The sequence below is a fragment of the Sciurus carolinensis genome, chromosome 7 (genome assembly GCF_902686445.1).
Source record: "Sciurus carolinensis chromosome 7, mSciCar1.2, whole genome shotgun sequence".
Classification (NCBI taxonomy): domain Eukaryota; kingdom Metazoa; phylum Chordata; class Mammalia; order Rodentia; family Sciuridae; genus Sciurus; species Sciurus carolinensis.
Window position 1 is genome coordinate 37,403,623 of NC_062219.1, and position 16,143 is coordinate 37,419,765.

At 34.8% G+C, this 16,143-nt stretch overlaps 1 protein-coding gene across 3 annotated transcripts in view; it reads left to right on the forward strand.

The window, feature by feature from the left end:
• Kiaa0408 (KIAA0408 ortholog) overlaps window positions 1-6,393 on the forward strand; it is a 31,659-nt gene extending 25,266 nt beyond the window's left edge. For all 3 annotated transcript variants that reach the window (XM_047558668.1, XM_047558670.1, XM_047558669.1), the window contains one exon: window positions 1,965-6,393. In XM_047558668.1, coding sequence (XP_047414624.1) covers window positions 1,965-2,138 — 174 coding nt within the window. In that variant the 3' untranslated portion in view covers window positions 2,139-6,393. The remainder of the gene's footprint in view (window positions 1-1,964) is intronic.
• Window positions 6,394-16,143: the final 9,750 nt, after the last annotated feature.

Genomic DNA, 16,143 nt, shown 5'->3' on the forward strand with positions numbered 1-16,143 from the left:
TAAATGTAACTCAGCATGAATTTAACACGTAGTTTTTAAGACCAGGGAATAGTACATTATAACTTTAAAAAAAATAACACCAATATAATGAGTGGACTTAAGAACATCAGGAATATCAAATATGTGCTGTTTGTTTATTTAAAATTATTCGGAATGTACATTTCTGATTTACAGAATTTTCTTTTAAGGATTATTTTTAAGTATGTGGAAAATATTTTTAAATAATTTAACTTTTCAGTTATTAACTGTGATTTAATCATTCTCAGCATTTGATTCATGTTCTCATAAGATTTATCACATGAATGTGAATCTGGGCAAGACACATCACTTAAACCAGTGTCTCCCAAACTCCTTTATCTATAGAACTAAAAGTCAGTATATGGAAATAAGGTCATTCCTATGTGTATCTATTCTTAGCATGAAAATTGCCAAAAAAAAATGAATGGGTATTTAAATAAACTGTTATCCTCCTGTTGTTGTTGCCCATTCACAAGAGTACAGTCTTCATTAAGGAGAAAAAGAGGTCACAGAAATTGGAATTTACAATGAAGAGTTAAACAATAGTACCTTCTTGTGCATGTAATTTTAAACAATATAACTTACAAGAAGTTACAGGGTGACAGGTTGTTATCCAACATTACAAAGACCAAAGTTTTGCCTAAAGTGAAAAGTATACAACATGGTTTTAAGTTATGTAGATTGACTTCTGTTGTAAAAATTTATGTTTATGTCTTTCAAACTCTGTAAAAATATGAGTTTTCTTCCATTTTATCAGAAATCTTGCCTAATTACAAAGGGTAGAATTAATTACCTTGCTTTTGAACTTTTCTACTTTTTAGTTAAGATCATAAATACCAGGAAGATCTTATAGCTGGAGATGGGAAATGAAAACATGCACATTAACCAGCAAAAATTCTCACTGACTAACAAGAAACATAGCATTTCCTTTTTGTGTGTATTGATTGAGGGTTTGCAAGAGGGCTACTCTACTATAGATCTTTAGGAGTGGGTTTTTTGTTTTGTTTTCCCCATGAACAAATTTGAAAAGTAAATCTCCAAGGAGAAAAAAAGACAGATTATTGTCAGACCAAAACTAAAATTTAGTAGAATTGACTGCTCATCTCAGATGAAAGAACACAAGTTTTGTTTAAGGTCAGTTAGAACCAAAGGGTATAAAATGTATAATGGAAGCTTTTTATTTAGGATCAATGCATGCTTTTCTTCCATTAAATAAAAAGAATGAAAGAAAGAGGAGAAAAAGTTTTTCACTCATCAGGTGCCCAATATAGGTAGCAACACTTTATTAGCAATTAAAATAAAGTTGTATTTAAAAGTATTTTAGGGTTGGGCATGTATCTCAGTAGTAGAGTGCTTGACAAGCATGCATGAGGCCCTGTGTTTGATCTCCAGCACTAAAAAAGAAAAAGAAAAATATTTTAATGATAATTTTTGAAGCTTTGTATGATAGTAACACAATGGTCATTAGTTTTTAAAAAAGTGGTCAGGTAAGTCATTTAATTTGTGTACCTCTTGCTTATGACCTCTTAAAGTGTCCAGTAACCTGACATAAATGGACAGTTTCTTTTAAATTATCTTTATGTTCAAAAAACACTAAAACATCCTAATATCCCACTAAGAAACATCTGCAGTTCCGTCACATTGGAAGTTATTTTACCTGAACTTTTGAATCTTGCATTTGTAGTTCTGAAATGACATCAACTCCATCATGATTAATCAGTGTGAGGAGACACGACAAGATTATAAAGTACCACATTTCATATTAAAATTGGAATTTTGATTAAAATACTCAAGGGCACAAATATTAGGCAAATGCCTTCTTCAGTTTTTGGTGCTTTCCTTTGCTTGTAAATTTGCTATTACATGACTCCCATAGTTGAAATCCATAATGTATTAAGCCCGTTGTTGGTTTTGTAGTGAGATGAATGCCTTCATTTGTGTCATAGGAATCCATGGCGGTGAAAGTCTCACATGGAAAAGGATTTTCCCGACCTGCCAGACCAGCAAATCGCCGTCTCCCATCCCGATGGGCATCCAGATCTCCATCAGCACCACCTGCCTTGAGAAGAACTGCCCAGAGCGATACCAGTTCTCTGAGATCTGAAGTACCCATGGTCTAAGTCTCTAGTCTGGATTGCTAGATTACGAAACTTCTAGTCCCAATTGCCAAACTGAACATTCTGAGTGTTTACAGTCAATCCTGTTCTCTTCGGTATCGTTCAAGATCACTGGGACGAGCAATTTCAATCTTAACTTTCCATCAGTCTTCAGTGTTTTTAATCTAGGGAATAATTATCTCCTCGTATTTTGATTTCTTAGGTCAGAATTTCTTAATGCCATCTTCATTAATTTTCCAATATGATTAAGTTGAAACAATGTACAATATTGTATATTCTAACTTTCTTGCAAGTGCAGAAAGCAAGGTTATGTGCATGGCCATGTGTTTGTAGGTGCATGTGTTGTAATAGGAAGCATTCTAGTATGTATTTAGGTAAGAAAAACATATGTGCTCGTGTTGACTTTGAAATTATAACGTGTATACCTATGTATTCTTCGTGTTTATTTAAAAGTTTTGAAAATATACAGTACTATTTTGTATACCTTTTAATAGGTATCACCTAAGGCATTTGAGGTTCATACATTAATTAACCACTCCCTTGACCCACAACTACATTAAAAAATAAGAATTATAGACATATCTAGCATTGGTAGTTTTCTAAATACAGCTCATAAATGGCTTCTTAACCCATATTAGGACAAATTAATAGCATTGACTTTCTTGTTTATTTTAAGTAAAGACATCACACATTTAACAGATGAGCCTTCTAAAGCAAGCATAAAATGTTCATAATGCTTTTATACATTGCTTGGTAGTCTTGTATGGCTTTAACTGTATACTTGATTCTCAGAGCCAGTGTCATAAGACTGCCTCATGAATGAAAGGACTAAATAATGAATTTATTTTGTCAACCTCAGTAATAGTCCTTAAATGGGATGCACAAAGAAATTAAATCATGTTGAAGTTTACCTTTTCTTGACATTATAGTAAGCTTTTAGTTTAGCTACTTTATCTGGATTCATATACATTTAGAGGTAAGTTATTTTTCCCCTAATCTTTTCCCTTAAAATTAATAGATAAAAGACTAATTCACTTTTTTAAAAAAGTAAGATCAGGAATAATTTCATTGAGAGCTGAATTGTAATATATTTCTTAGAATGTACTACCAAAAAAATAAAAAGCCTTAAACTAAACTTAGGCATTTATAGGAGTAAAAGGAACAGAAATGTGTATCTTGGCTACAATGTCCATACAGTGAACACATAAAAACTGTGTTGAGAACTGACAGAAATATAGGTATATTGAAGTGTTTGGCATTTTACATGGAAGATTTTAGAATCAGCTTTTTTCTCCATTGTCTTTATTTAAAAATAATAATGTTATTAGTTAGAGATTAATTTTATTTAAGCTGTTCTTTGCCAAAAATGGCTAAGAAATACTTAATGACAAATGTATTCAAAGAGTCTTCTTCCTTTGATATTCTAACCACTTAGAGGAATTTACTTTATTATACCATGCCCTGAGGTAACATAAATAATTTGCAAATCACAATTGCCTTAAAAGGCTCAAGACTGTACCATGGTGATGGCTAGATTCATGTGTTATGACAAGAGCTGAATTAAACTTCTAGAATGTGAGCTGGATCCTTTGGTAAGTAAGGGCTACAGATTCATTCTCCTAATTCTTGTTTCCATCAGGAAATATCTTTCCCCACAGGAAATACATGAAAGAAAAGTAGCCTATATACCAAGTGATATTACTCTAATTATATGCTTTTTGATAAGAGGGGAGAAAAACACTAGGAAGTTGCTACCTTGGGTCATGAAATGATGGACCTATTAAGGAAATGTTACCGTTGACAGTGGTGCTCAAATACTGTGCACACATCTGTTCCTCTTCATCCCTGTACCCCAGGCAGTCTGGTATGATCTGTGGTCCCACCTTTACCTGCAAATTAGAATATTGAAACTCTCTTTTAAAAATGAATTCCCAGATCTCCCCCCTAATTATTACAGAGAAATTTCTAGGAGTGGAGAGCAAGAGTCTTTAATAAAACAAAACAAAGCAATGCAAGATATTTGATAACCAGGCAGATTTGGAAGCAATGACTTTGATGATAAGTCAATGGCGAGGTGTCATGGGTGGTCACTTTTCTTCCCTGAAACTTGCCTTCACTATCTGTAAATTAAAAGTTATATTGCCAGTCTTCACAATTTTAAGCCTCTTTTTCTATTATTTGACTGAACCAGTGGGACCATTTTAATGTCTTTTAGGTTGACTAAAATCATAGAATATTAGAGCTTAAAAAAGAACTAGTATCTAGTCCAACCCCAGAACTGTAAAACTGAAGAAACTAAAACATTGAGTACTCTTGTGTTTTCTTTTAAAATATTTTATAGTTTTTTATGGAAAAGTCTGTCGGGTAAATGAAAATCATCCTTGAAAAATATTTTTTGATGTATCGTGATTTTTAACTGATAATTTTTCTACTTTGGATGGGCATTTTCTCCCCAAAAACATATCCATTATATCATCATTGCTGGATTTAAAGGATTTGTAAACATTCACAAAAATGTTTGATTAGGAACATATTTATAGATGTTTTCCTAATAGACTTTTGAGAGGAAATCTTATATTATTTCACAGGGGATTACTGATATTATTAGCTGATCTCAGAAAGGAATAAGAATAATGCAGAAAAGAGTGCTTGAGTTTGTGTGTCTGTGTGTGTGTGTGTGTGTGTGTGTTTTATGTGTGTGTGAGTTAAGCTTGTGTTTGTGTGGTGTGTGTGAATTTCTGTGTATGTTTATGGTATGTACATACACTAGCCGCTCATCTAAGTTTTCCGTATTGCTTTAGGTCCCAAAGCCAAATATAACCACACAAAGATGATTTGTAGAATTTACTGTTTCAAAATTTATCCATAACTTCATTTGTTTTCATATGCAGTGAACATAATATTTCATTTTGCTAATATTTCTCTAAAAGATGATTTACTTTTACATAGATGATTTAAGCAGGCTCCATATCACCCTGAGAAAATACACAGACCTAAAAAAGAGTACCTACCTCCCTAGAAAGATCCTTCAAATTATTTTTAAGCACATTTGCTGTTAAAACAATCACTTGCTGTTCAAATTTCCTCCAGCCACTGGAAGCTATGAAACAAGTTTGGAAACAGCCACTGTAGCATTTATATATACTGAGAATATTTGTATTTTTCTCCTTTTCTATAATGAACTCTAGTAAAACTAAGAGTCTTATAAAGTCTAAACTCAAATGTATACAGTTCAATCTAGCTTCTCCTAGAATATTGCTAGATAGTAGAATTTAAGCCAATCTGCCTGACTTCCTGCTGCCAGCCCCATACAACCCCTGGACAGTTCCTCGTACGCTGACATTCACTGTGCCCTCTTAGCTGCTAATTAAGTATGATTAAAGTTTTCTTTGAAAAGAACATTCACCTCTGAAACTTGCATTTACATGATGAAATTAGGTAAATTATTTTTCGGCAGATTCAAATTTCTAGCATAGCACCATTTTGCTTCAAAATCTGCATGTTTTTCTTAAGTAGCAAGTGCTTTTATTAGAAGTTACCACTATGTCTTAGTCATCTCACCTAGAAAGTATGCTCCTTCTAAAAATGGAACATTATACTGCCAAAAAAATCAAAAAGAAAATTGGAGGAGTGGTCCTTCAGGCAAGAGCCAAAGATGACTGCTACTCTATCACTTTTACTCCACAGATTTTTCTTATTGCAGGAAACAATCTTTGTCTCAGTGGAAAGGAAATCACAAGACTTAAAATCAGATCCGTATGCCAATTATCCTTATGAATCCTACAGGTCAGATTGATACATGCTGGAGGAAAAAAAATCTCATATGTAGCTATGGAGAAGACTAGAAATTAGGGAAGAGTCCAGGTTTAGAGGGACCTTAGAAGTCACTCAGAACAATCTCGTTGAGAGTGAGAAACCTGAGACTTGAGAATTCTGTGTGACTGCCAGGCTTACAGGGATGAAATCTGAATCTTCACTTGAATATTCGTGGCCTGTTTCTGCGTATAAATGTTCTATATCCATCTTTGACTTAAAGTTTGCAAAGCACATTTGTATTCGTGACTTGCTTGCTACTTAGAATAAACTTCAAGGCAGGCTTTGTGATTTATAATTGCAAAAGAAAAAATTAAATAGTCAATAATTAGAATAAATAATGTCTCACAATGATGTTTTGAAAAACAGGTGGCTCTTCAGACACCTGGCTTAGGCTCTTTTTCAAAAAAGAAGAAGAGAAAGAAAGAGGGAACAGGTTTTTTTTTTAAATTTTGTTATGGTTATGCATGATTATTTTCCTCTCTTTGAGCATTTCTCTTGATTCTGCCTTTCAATGATGTTATTCAAAAATCATTACTCTTAATTTATATGGTTTTAACAAATTCAAGAAGTTGTGAACAAGGCTCACTTTGGAAAAATATTTTCTACTTTTGATGGCTATGCTGTTTTTGTATCAATTTTGTATGTAGGACATGATATTTACGGTAAAACCAATAATTGGCTAAGCAATCTTTAACTAGCATCACTGAATCCTGACCTTCTCAGTCTTTAAAAGAATTACAGAAAAGTTTCACGCTGTATAACTTACATGTACTCCAGAATAAATGAGAGCATTTCACTTGAAGCATTGTCTTAGTCCATTTGTGTTAATTAACAAATTACCCGAAACTGGGAAATTTATAGAGAACAGAAATAATCTTTTTGCAGTTCTGGAGGCTGGGAAGTTCAAGATCAAGGTGCTAGCAGGTTTGGTATCTAGTCAGAGTTGCTCTTTATGTCCAAGATGGTGCTGCCTTGTTGTGCCCTTACATGATGGAAGGGGCGAGTGCTGGGTCCTTACATGGCATAGAAGACTAGCAATCCTGTTCATGAGGGAAGAGCTTTCACGATCTGACCACTTCCTAAAGTGCCCACCTCTTAATACATCTTAATACATTGCATCAGACGTTAAATTTCAACATGACTTTTAGAAAGATGTATTCAAACCACAGCAATCAAGCAGTTACTTCCAATTTAAGTCTCACATATTTAATTGTGCTCCACCACCAGTTTCTTTTTAAATTTATTTTTTTAATTTATTTTTATTGTAAACAAATGGGATACATCTTGTTTCTCTGTACATGAAGTAGAGGCATACCATTTGCATAATCATACATTTACATAGGGTAATAATTTTTGATTCATTCTGTTATTTTTTTCTTCCCCCCACCCCTCCCACCCCTCTTTTCCCTCTATACAGTCCCTCCTTCCTCCATTCTTGCCCCGCTCCTACCCCCCATCATGGGTCATCATCCGCTTATCAGCGAGATCATTCCAAATTTATTTTCTAATTATTTTCTCACACCAATTTTATAAGAATTATTAAACAAATTTCATCCAACCAGTTGGAATCTGTAGATTTTTTCCCCTACCTAATGCTGATCAGTCTCAAAGTAGTGCCCAATTATCTAGCCTGAATCATAATTTTTGTTTTAATCTTTACTTGAAATTTTGTTTAAAATTAAAGGGTTGTCTAATTTGGTATCTGGAATGAAATAGTTAATTTATAGTGAAAGCCAAAGAAGCATTCACAGTATTTTTAGAAGGAAGTTACATGTAAGTGTGTAATAATCTGTTAGTCTCTATCTGTTAACATTCAGGAGACAAATCACTGGTAATGAAGATTGCCCTAGGAGAGCGCTGGCCGAGAGAGGAGCTGAGACCTGGTGTGTCATCTTACCTGAAAGGAAGTTGGCAAAGTAGCCCAGGAAGCTGGAGCAAAAGGAATTTATGAGGTGTCATGCTCAGTAAAAGTAAGCACTAAGCTTCTCTGGCATATCCAGGACTTGGGAAATCACCACATTAAGGACTCGAGAGTGGACAGTGCTCAGGAGTCAAGTGGTCATCCTCAAGGAGATTTCTGCTTAAAGCAGCACCAGACACTAAGTCGAGGGCCTGAGCAGAAATAATGTGTCCTGGAAAGGACAAAAGGAAGAGTTGAGCTCAAAAAGCCCAAAGCTATGAGCTAGTATGTAGGAAGTAAGGACCCACTTGTAGACTATGAGGAGAGAAGTCACCCCTAAGCTGAAGCAAATGGGTCAGTGCACCTTCAGGAACCAGAACTGACAGAAGGCCATCAGAGGACCAACCTCACTGCAAGAGGCTGAAAAATATGCAAAGATGATGTGGGGACTGTTCCTCTCTTTTCTCTCTGTGCTTATTATTTTCTGTTCCCAAAACCTAAAATTTGGTCTGATACTATGATAAACATAATAAAACTACCCATTACTTCATGTGCTAGATAAGGGCAAAATTAGATACCCTAGAAATTAAATCACTTTTCTCCAATTAAAATTAAAATTAGGTACATAATTAAAAAGGTAATACTATATTTAGAACTTAAAAAGTTACACAAAATTATATATATTTATACACACATACATATATACATATATACATACACACATACATATAGAGAATAAGTGATCATAAGGGTTACTCATATTGCTTTGGTGAGAATAGAATATAGTTTCCAGGAAAAGAAGTGAAATATGATTGTAAGTAAAGAAGGTGAAACTTGGAACTGGGGATATGGTTCAGTGGTAGAGCACTTGCCTAACGTGTGAGATCCTGGGTTCAATCTACATTACCAGAAAGAAAAAAATAGAAGGTGAAACTTAATTACTCTGAGCCCTGTCTGAATGGAAGGAAGATGAACTTCATGAAGTCCAGGGAAAGGGCTTTCAAGAGCAAGGATATCCTGTGTTGACCCACTGCTGTCTAATGGAAAGGACCCAGATAAAAACAGAAACTTCCTGGTAACAGTCTCCCCCAGACAGATGTGCCCCACACGGATATCTCTGGAGGTCACCCAGTTGTATCAGCTCCCTTATTCCACTTACCCAAACAGCCCTTGGAGTCTCCTTAACTACCTTGCTACTTAGAAAAGTTAGCATCTGCAGCAATGCTTCCTGAATGTTTCCACCAAGTCTTTTCTAATGCAGAGAAAAGAAATAACCATCCAAATGTCTGTAACAATCTCTAAGATATGGACATTGCCAAATTCTTTTTATTCGAGGGATTTTTAACTTGAACATAAATACACAGGGATTTTTGTCTCCTTTGTTCACTGAAGCACTTAGGAAAGTGCCAGCAGATAGGTTAAATAAATTAATGAGATTTTGAAGGATTTTAATCACTTGCTACCAGGAAAAAAATAAAAAGATGTTACTCTCTGCGTCCTTATTTAATAACAGCTGGGTTGAATTTACTTATTTCATAAAATTGAGCTGACCTGAGTTTACACTGTTTGGCAATTTTTTATGTCACTGTATTTTGAGAACCTAAACCCAGAGAAATGTGCCCACAAATTGAAAAGCTTTTATCCTTGTTTTGCAAAATTTATAAGCATAATTACTAAGACTGGATGAGTAGAACATTACCAACGAGATGGTACGTAAGAGTGTTTCAGATGACTGCTGGGAAAAATTTTGTTACACATCTTTTAACTGAATGATAAAAGGACTTGTGTCATATAAACTATTGTAAGGCTGTCTCTTTCATTGCCTTACAGAAAAAAATAAAGTTGAAGGGCCTTTTGAAAGAAGGGAAATAATAAATAGATTATAATGACTTTTATCACTTTTTGAAATTTCCTTGTCAATAAAGTGAATTCTTCTCAACTCTCACACTTTAATTCTGCTGCAATCTTACGACACCCATTGAATGTTTTTATATTTTCACTTTCATACAAAGTGTCCCTTCAAATGCCTTTGTTAAGTAAACCAATTTTAAGAAGCACTATTTATCATTAGACATAGCAATTTTTTTAATCCCTGTTTTAGCCATTGTCCTACATTTTTAATTCTCCCTTTTTAAAGAGATAATATTAAACCAGGCTTGGTGCTACACACCTATAATTACAGCTAATCAGAAGGCTGGAGCAGGAGGATCCCAAGTTCCAGGTTGGCCTGGGAAACTTGGCGAGACCCTGTCTTAGAATACAAAATAGAAAAGAACTGGGGAGGTAGTGCAAGGGTAGAGCACCTGTGAGTTCAAACTCTTATACCACTCCCTCAAAAAACAGTAATTTCAATAATTTAAAATCTAATCAGCATTTTTTTCTAAGCCAGTATCCATATATGTCAAAGAACAAGTTTCCAAGCTCATTACTCATTCCTTTAAAAATTAAATTAAAAGTGATGTGTTATGGTTTAGATATTAGGTGTCCCCTAAAAGCTCATGTGTGAGACAATGCACGAAAGTTTAAAATGAAATAATTGGGTTATAAGAGTTTTAGCCTTATCAGTGCATTAATCCCCTCATAAGGATTAATTTGGTGGTATCTCTAGACAGGTAGGGTGTTCCTGGAGGAGGTAGGTTCCTGGGGGCATGCCTTTGGGGCTTATATTTTGTCCTTGTTGAGCAGAGTTCTCTCTCTACTTCTTGGTGCAATGTCCTGAGCTGCTTTCCACCACCATACTCTCCCACCATGATACTCTACCTCATCTAGATCCCCAAGGAATGTTGGCCTTCAAAGAACTGACACCTGTGAAACTGTAGCCCCCAAATAAACTTTTCCTCCTCTAAATTTGTTTTTGTCAGGTCTCTTGGTCACAGCAGCAAAAGTGCTGACTAAAACAATAAGAATTAAAAATTCTTATGCTAATTTAAAACAAAAACCAGCAGACTGACACCAGAGATCGCTCCCACCGCCAGGCCCCCCCAATGCAGATGGACCTCTTTGTGCCTCCTGCCCCCACGCAGGCTTGGCACATCCGTGCCTCGCTCCCCAGCTTCTTTGGAGGCTGGTGTAGACATTTTTAATTATTCATGAGGGTGTGGCCACCATCATTGGAGGGACAGCTCCCTTCCTGAGACACCTACAGGAGACTGGAGGTGCTTTGACAGGTACTGCACTCACATGGAGATACTGAGGACTGGGTGGGTTGAGTGGTGGATGACTGTGAACCATAGATTTCTTTCTTTTTTTTTTTTTTTTGCTTTAAATCTTCAATTTTTTATTTCTTTTTTTTTCCCTCTCATTCTATTTTCCTTTTACTTACCTATTCCCTTGGAGTCTCTTTCTCCTTTTTCTCATGCTAAAGACCAACTTCTTTTGACCCCACTCTCACTCTTCCCTTCATCAGGTACCTCTATTTACTCACTTACATCCTACGCCCCTGTTTTTCTTTGTCCACCACTAGAAATACTGTTGATAATCGAACTCATCCTGTTTTTTACAATAATGTTAAAGTCTTTATAGGGGCTATCTGGTTTAGGGCTGCATATTTTTTGTATTGGGTGCTGCTAATATTGATCTCCCCCTCAAAGGAGAGGTACTGGAAACCTGCAGGGTCAAAATAAGCCTGGAGGGGGGAATCTGCAGTACCTCAGATCTTCACTGCTAGAGGGGAATATAAGGAGACAATATGAAAAAACAGGAGGAGAAAGTGTCCCTAACAAACCAAGATGCTATTTTGATAGAATCCAATGACAGCATGGCAGCAGAAATGACAGAAAAAGAGTTTAGAATCTGCATAATTAAAATGATCTGTGAAGCGAAAGATGAGATAAGAGAGCAAATGCTCACTCCAATAAATAGTTAAAAGAGCAAATGTAGGAAGCAAAAGAACACTTCAATAAAAAGATAGAGATTCTGAAAAAAAAGCAAACAAATACTTGAAATGAAAGAAACAATAAACCAAATTAAAAACTCAATAGAAATCATCACTAACAGAATAGATCTTTTGGAAAACAGAATCTCAGACAATGAATACAATATATTTAATCTTGAAAATGGAGTTGAACAAACTGACAAGATGGTCAGAAATCATGAATGGAACCTCCAAGAATTATGGGATATAATGAAAAGATCAAATTTAAGAATCATTGGGATTGAGGGAGGTACAGAGATGCAAACCAAAGGAATGAACAAACTGTTCAATGAAATAATATCAGAAAATTTCCCAAAACTGAAAAATGACATGGAAAATCAAATATAGGAGGCTTAAAGAACACCAAATGCACAAAATTACAACAGATCCACACCAAGACACATTATAATGAAAATACCTCACATACAAAATAAAGATTTTAAAGGCTACAAGAGAAAACTGTCAGATTACTTATAAGGGGAAACCAATATGAATATCAGATTTCTCAGCCCAGACCCTAAAAGCAAGAAGGGTCTGGAACAATATATTTCAAACTCTGAAAGAACATGGATGCCAACCAAGAATACTATATCCAGCAAAACTAACCTTCAGATTTGATAATGAAATAAAATCTTTCCATGGTAAACAACAGTTAAAAGAATTTACAAATAGAAAGCCTGCACTACAGAACGATCTCAGCAAAATATTTTATGAGGAGGAAACGAAAAACAACAATATAAGTCAGCAAAGGGAGGAACTACCCTAAAGGAAAAGCCAATCAAAGGAGAAACAAAGTCAAGTTAAAAACCAAAAAGAAGCCAAAATGACTAGAAATACAAATCATATCACAATAACCCTGAATGTTATTGACCTAAACTCATTAATCAAAAGACAAAGACTAGCAGATTGAATGAAAAAGAAAGACCCAACAATACATGGCCTCAAGAGACTCATCTCATAGAAAAAGACATCCACAGACTAAAGGTGAAAGGTTGTGGAAAAAGATATCATGCACATGGACTTAGTAAAAAAAGCAGGGGTCTCCATGCTCATATCAGATAAAGTGGACTTCAAACCTAAGTTGGTCATACTGTTCCAGGGAACCATAAACCAGCAAGACATAATGATTTTAAATATTTATACCCCAAACAATGGAGCATATATGTACATCAAACAAACCCATCTCAATTTTAAGAATCAAATAAACCAAAACACAATAATAGTGGGTGACTTTAACACACCTTTCTCACCACTGGATAGATCCTCTGAACAAAACCTGAGCAAGAAATTAGAAAACTAAGTAATACAATCAATGATATAGACATAACAGACATATACAGAGTATTTCATCCATCATCAAGTGAATATACTTTCTTCTCAGCAGCTCAGGGATCCTTCTCCAAAACAGACCACATGCTATGCCACAAAGAAGCCATTAGTAAATACAAAAAAGTAGACATACTACCTTGTATTCTATCAGACCATAATGGAATGCAATTAGAAATCAATGATAAAATAAAAAACAAAAATTACTCCTATACCTAGTGACTAAATAATATGCTATTGAATGATACAATGATAACAGAAGACATTAGGGAAGAAATAAAAAATTCTTAGAGGTAAATGAGAACAATGACACAACATATCAAAATCTCTGGGACACTCTGAAAGCAGTACTAAGAGGAAAGTTCATTGCATTGAGCTCATAAATTAAAAAAATAAAAAGTCAACAACTAAATGACCTAACATTACATCTTAAAGCCCTAGAAAAAGAAGAACAAATAAACACCAAAAAAATGGAAGACAGGAAATAACTAAAATCAGAGTTGAAATCAATGGAGTTGAAATAAGAGAAACAATTCCAAAAAATTGACAAAACAAAAAGTTGGTTCTTTGAAAAAGAAAACAAAATTGATAAACCCTTAGCCACACTAACGAAGAGAAGGAGAGAGAAAACTCAAACTACTAGAATTCTTGATGAAAAAGGATCAAGACAGACACCATTGAAATACATAACATAATTAGAAATTACTTTGAAAATCTAGAAGACATTGACAAATTTTTAGAAACATATGATCCTCCCAAACTGAATCAGGAAGACATACACAATTTAAACAGATCAATTTCAAGCACCAAAATAGAAGCCATCAAAAGCTTACCAACAAAGAAAAGTCCAGGACCAGATGGATTCTCAGTCAAATTCTACAGGACCTTTAAAGAAGAACTTATACCAATACTCCTCAAAGTATTTCAGGAAATAGAAAAGGAGGGAACCCTTCCAAACTCATTCTATGAAGCTAGTATCACTCTGATACCAAAACCAGACAAAGATGCATCAAGAAAAGAAAACTTTAGGCCAATACCCATGATGAACATAGATGCAAAAATCCTTAACAAAATTCTGGCAAATCACATACAAAAGCTATTAAAAAGATAGTGCACCATGATCAAGTGGATTTTATCCCAGGAATGCAATCAATAAATGCAATTCATTGCATCAATAGACTTAAAGCTAAGAATCATATGATTATTTCAATAGATGCTGAGAAAGCATTTGGTAAAATACAGCACCCCTTTATGCTTAAAACACTAGAAAAAATAGGGATAGTGGGAACATACCTCAACATCTTAAAAGCTATCTATGCTAATCCCATGGCCAACAACATTTTGAACAGAAAAACTGAAAGCATTCCCTCTAAAAACTGGAACAAGAGAGGGATGCCCTCTTTCACAACTTCTATTCAACATTATCCTAGAAACACTAGCCAGAGCAATTAGACAGACCAAAGAAATTAAAGGGATACAAATAGGTAAAGAAGAACTCATGCTGTCACTATTTGCCAATGACATGATTCTATATTTTGAGGATCCAAAAAGCTCCACTAGAAAACTTCTAGAACTAATACATGAATTCAGCTAAGTAACAAGATATAAAATCAATACATATAAATCTAATGTATTTCTATTCATAAGTGATGAATCCTCTGAAAAAGAAATTAGGAAAACCACTCCATTCACAATAGCCTCAAAAAAATATGTAATAAAATATTTGGGAATGAATCTACCAAAAGAGGTGAAAGACAGACCTCTACAATGAAAACTACAGAACACTAAAGATGGAAAGATGTCCCATGTTCTTGGATAGGCAAAATTCATATTGTCAAAATGGTCATTCTACCAAAGGAACTATACAGATTCAATGCATTCTCAATTAAAATCCCAATGACATACCTCATAGAAATAGAGAAAGCAATCATGAAATTCATTTGGAAGACTAAGAGACCCAGAATAGCCAAAACAATCCTTAGCAGGAAGAGTGAACTATACTACAAAGCAATAGTAACAAGAACGGCATGGTATTGACACTAAAATAGACAGGCAGACCAATGGTACAGAATAGAAGACACAAAGACAAACCCTCATAAATACAGTTACCCCATACTAAACAAAGGAGCCAAAAACATACAATGGAGAAAAGATAGCCTGTTCAACAAATGGTGCTGGGAAAGCTAGAAATCCATGTGCAGTAGAATGAAATTAAACTTCTATCTCTCACCCTGCACAAAACAACTTGAAATGGATCAAGGACTTAGGAATTAGACCAGAGACACTGCACCAAATAGAAGACAAAGCAGGCCCGAATCTTCATCATGTTAGCTTAGGATCAGACTTCCTTAACAAGACTCCAAAAGCATAAGAAATCAAAGCAAGAATTAATAAATGGGATGGACTCAAACTAAAAAGCTTTTTCTCAGCAAAGGATACAATCAATAATTTGAAAAGAGAGCCTACAGAGTGGGAGAAAATCTTTCCACATGCACTTCAGATAGAGCATATATCTCCAAAATTTATAAAGAACTTACAAAACTTTACACCAAAAATACAAAGAATCCAATCAATAAATGAGCCAAGGAACTAGACAGACAGCTTACAGAAGAAGATATATAGGCAATTGATAAATATATGAAAAAGTGTTCAACATCTCTAGTAATTAGAGAAATGCAAATTAAAACAACTCTAAGATTTCATCTTACTCCAATTAGAATGGCTTTTATCAAGAACATAAACAATAATAGATGTTGGTGTGGATGTGGGGGAAAAGGCACACTTCTACATTGCTGGTGGAGTTGCAAATTGGTGCAGTCACTCTGGAAAGCAGAGTGGAGAATCCTCAGAAAAGTAGGAATGGACCCTCCTTTGACCCAGTAATCCTGCTCCTTGATTTATACCCAAAGGACTTAAAATTAGCATACTATAGTAACATAGCCACATCAATGTTTATAGCAGCTCAATTCACAATAGCTAGATTGTGGAACCAATCTAGATGCTCTTCAACAGATGAACAGATAAAGAAACTGTGATGTATATACACAATGGAA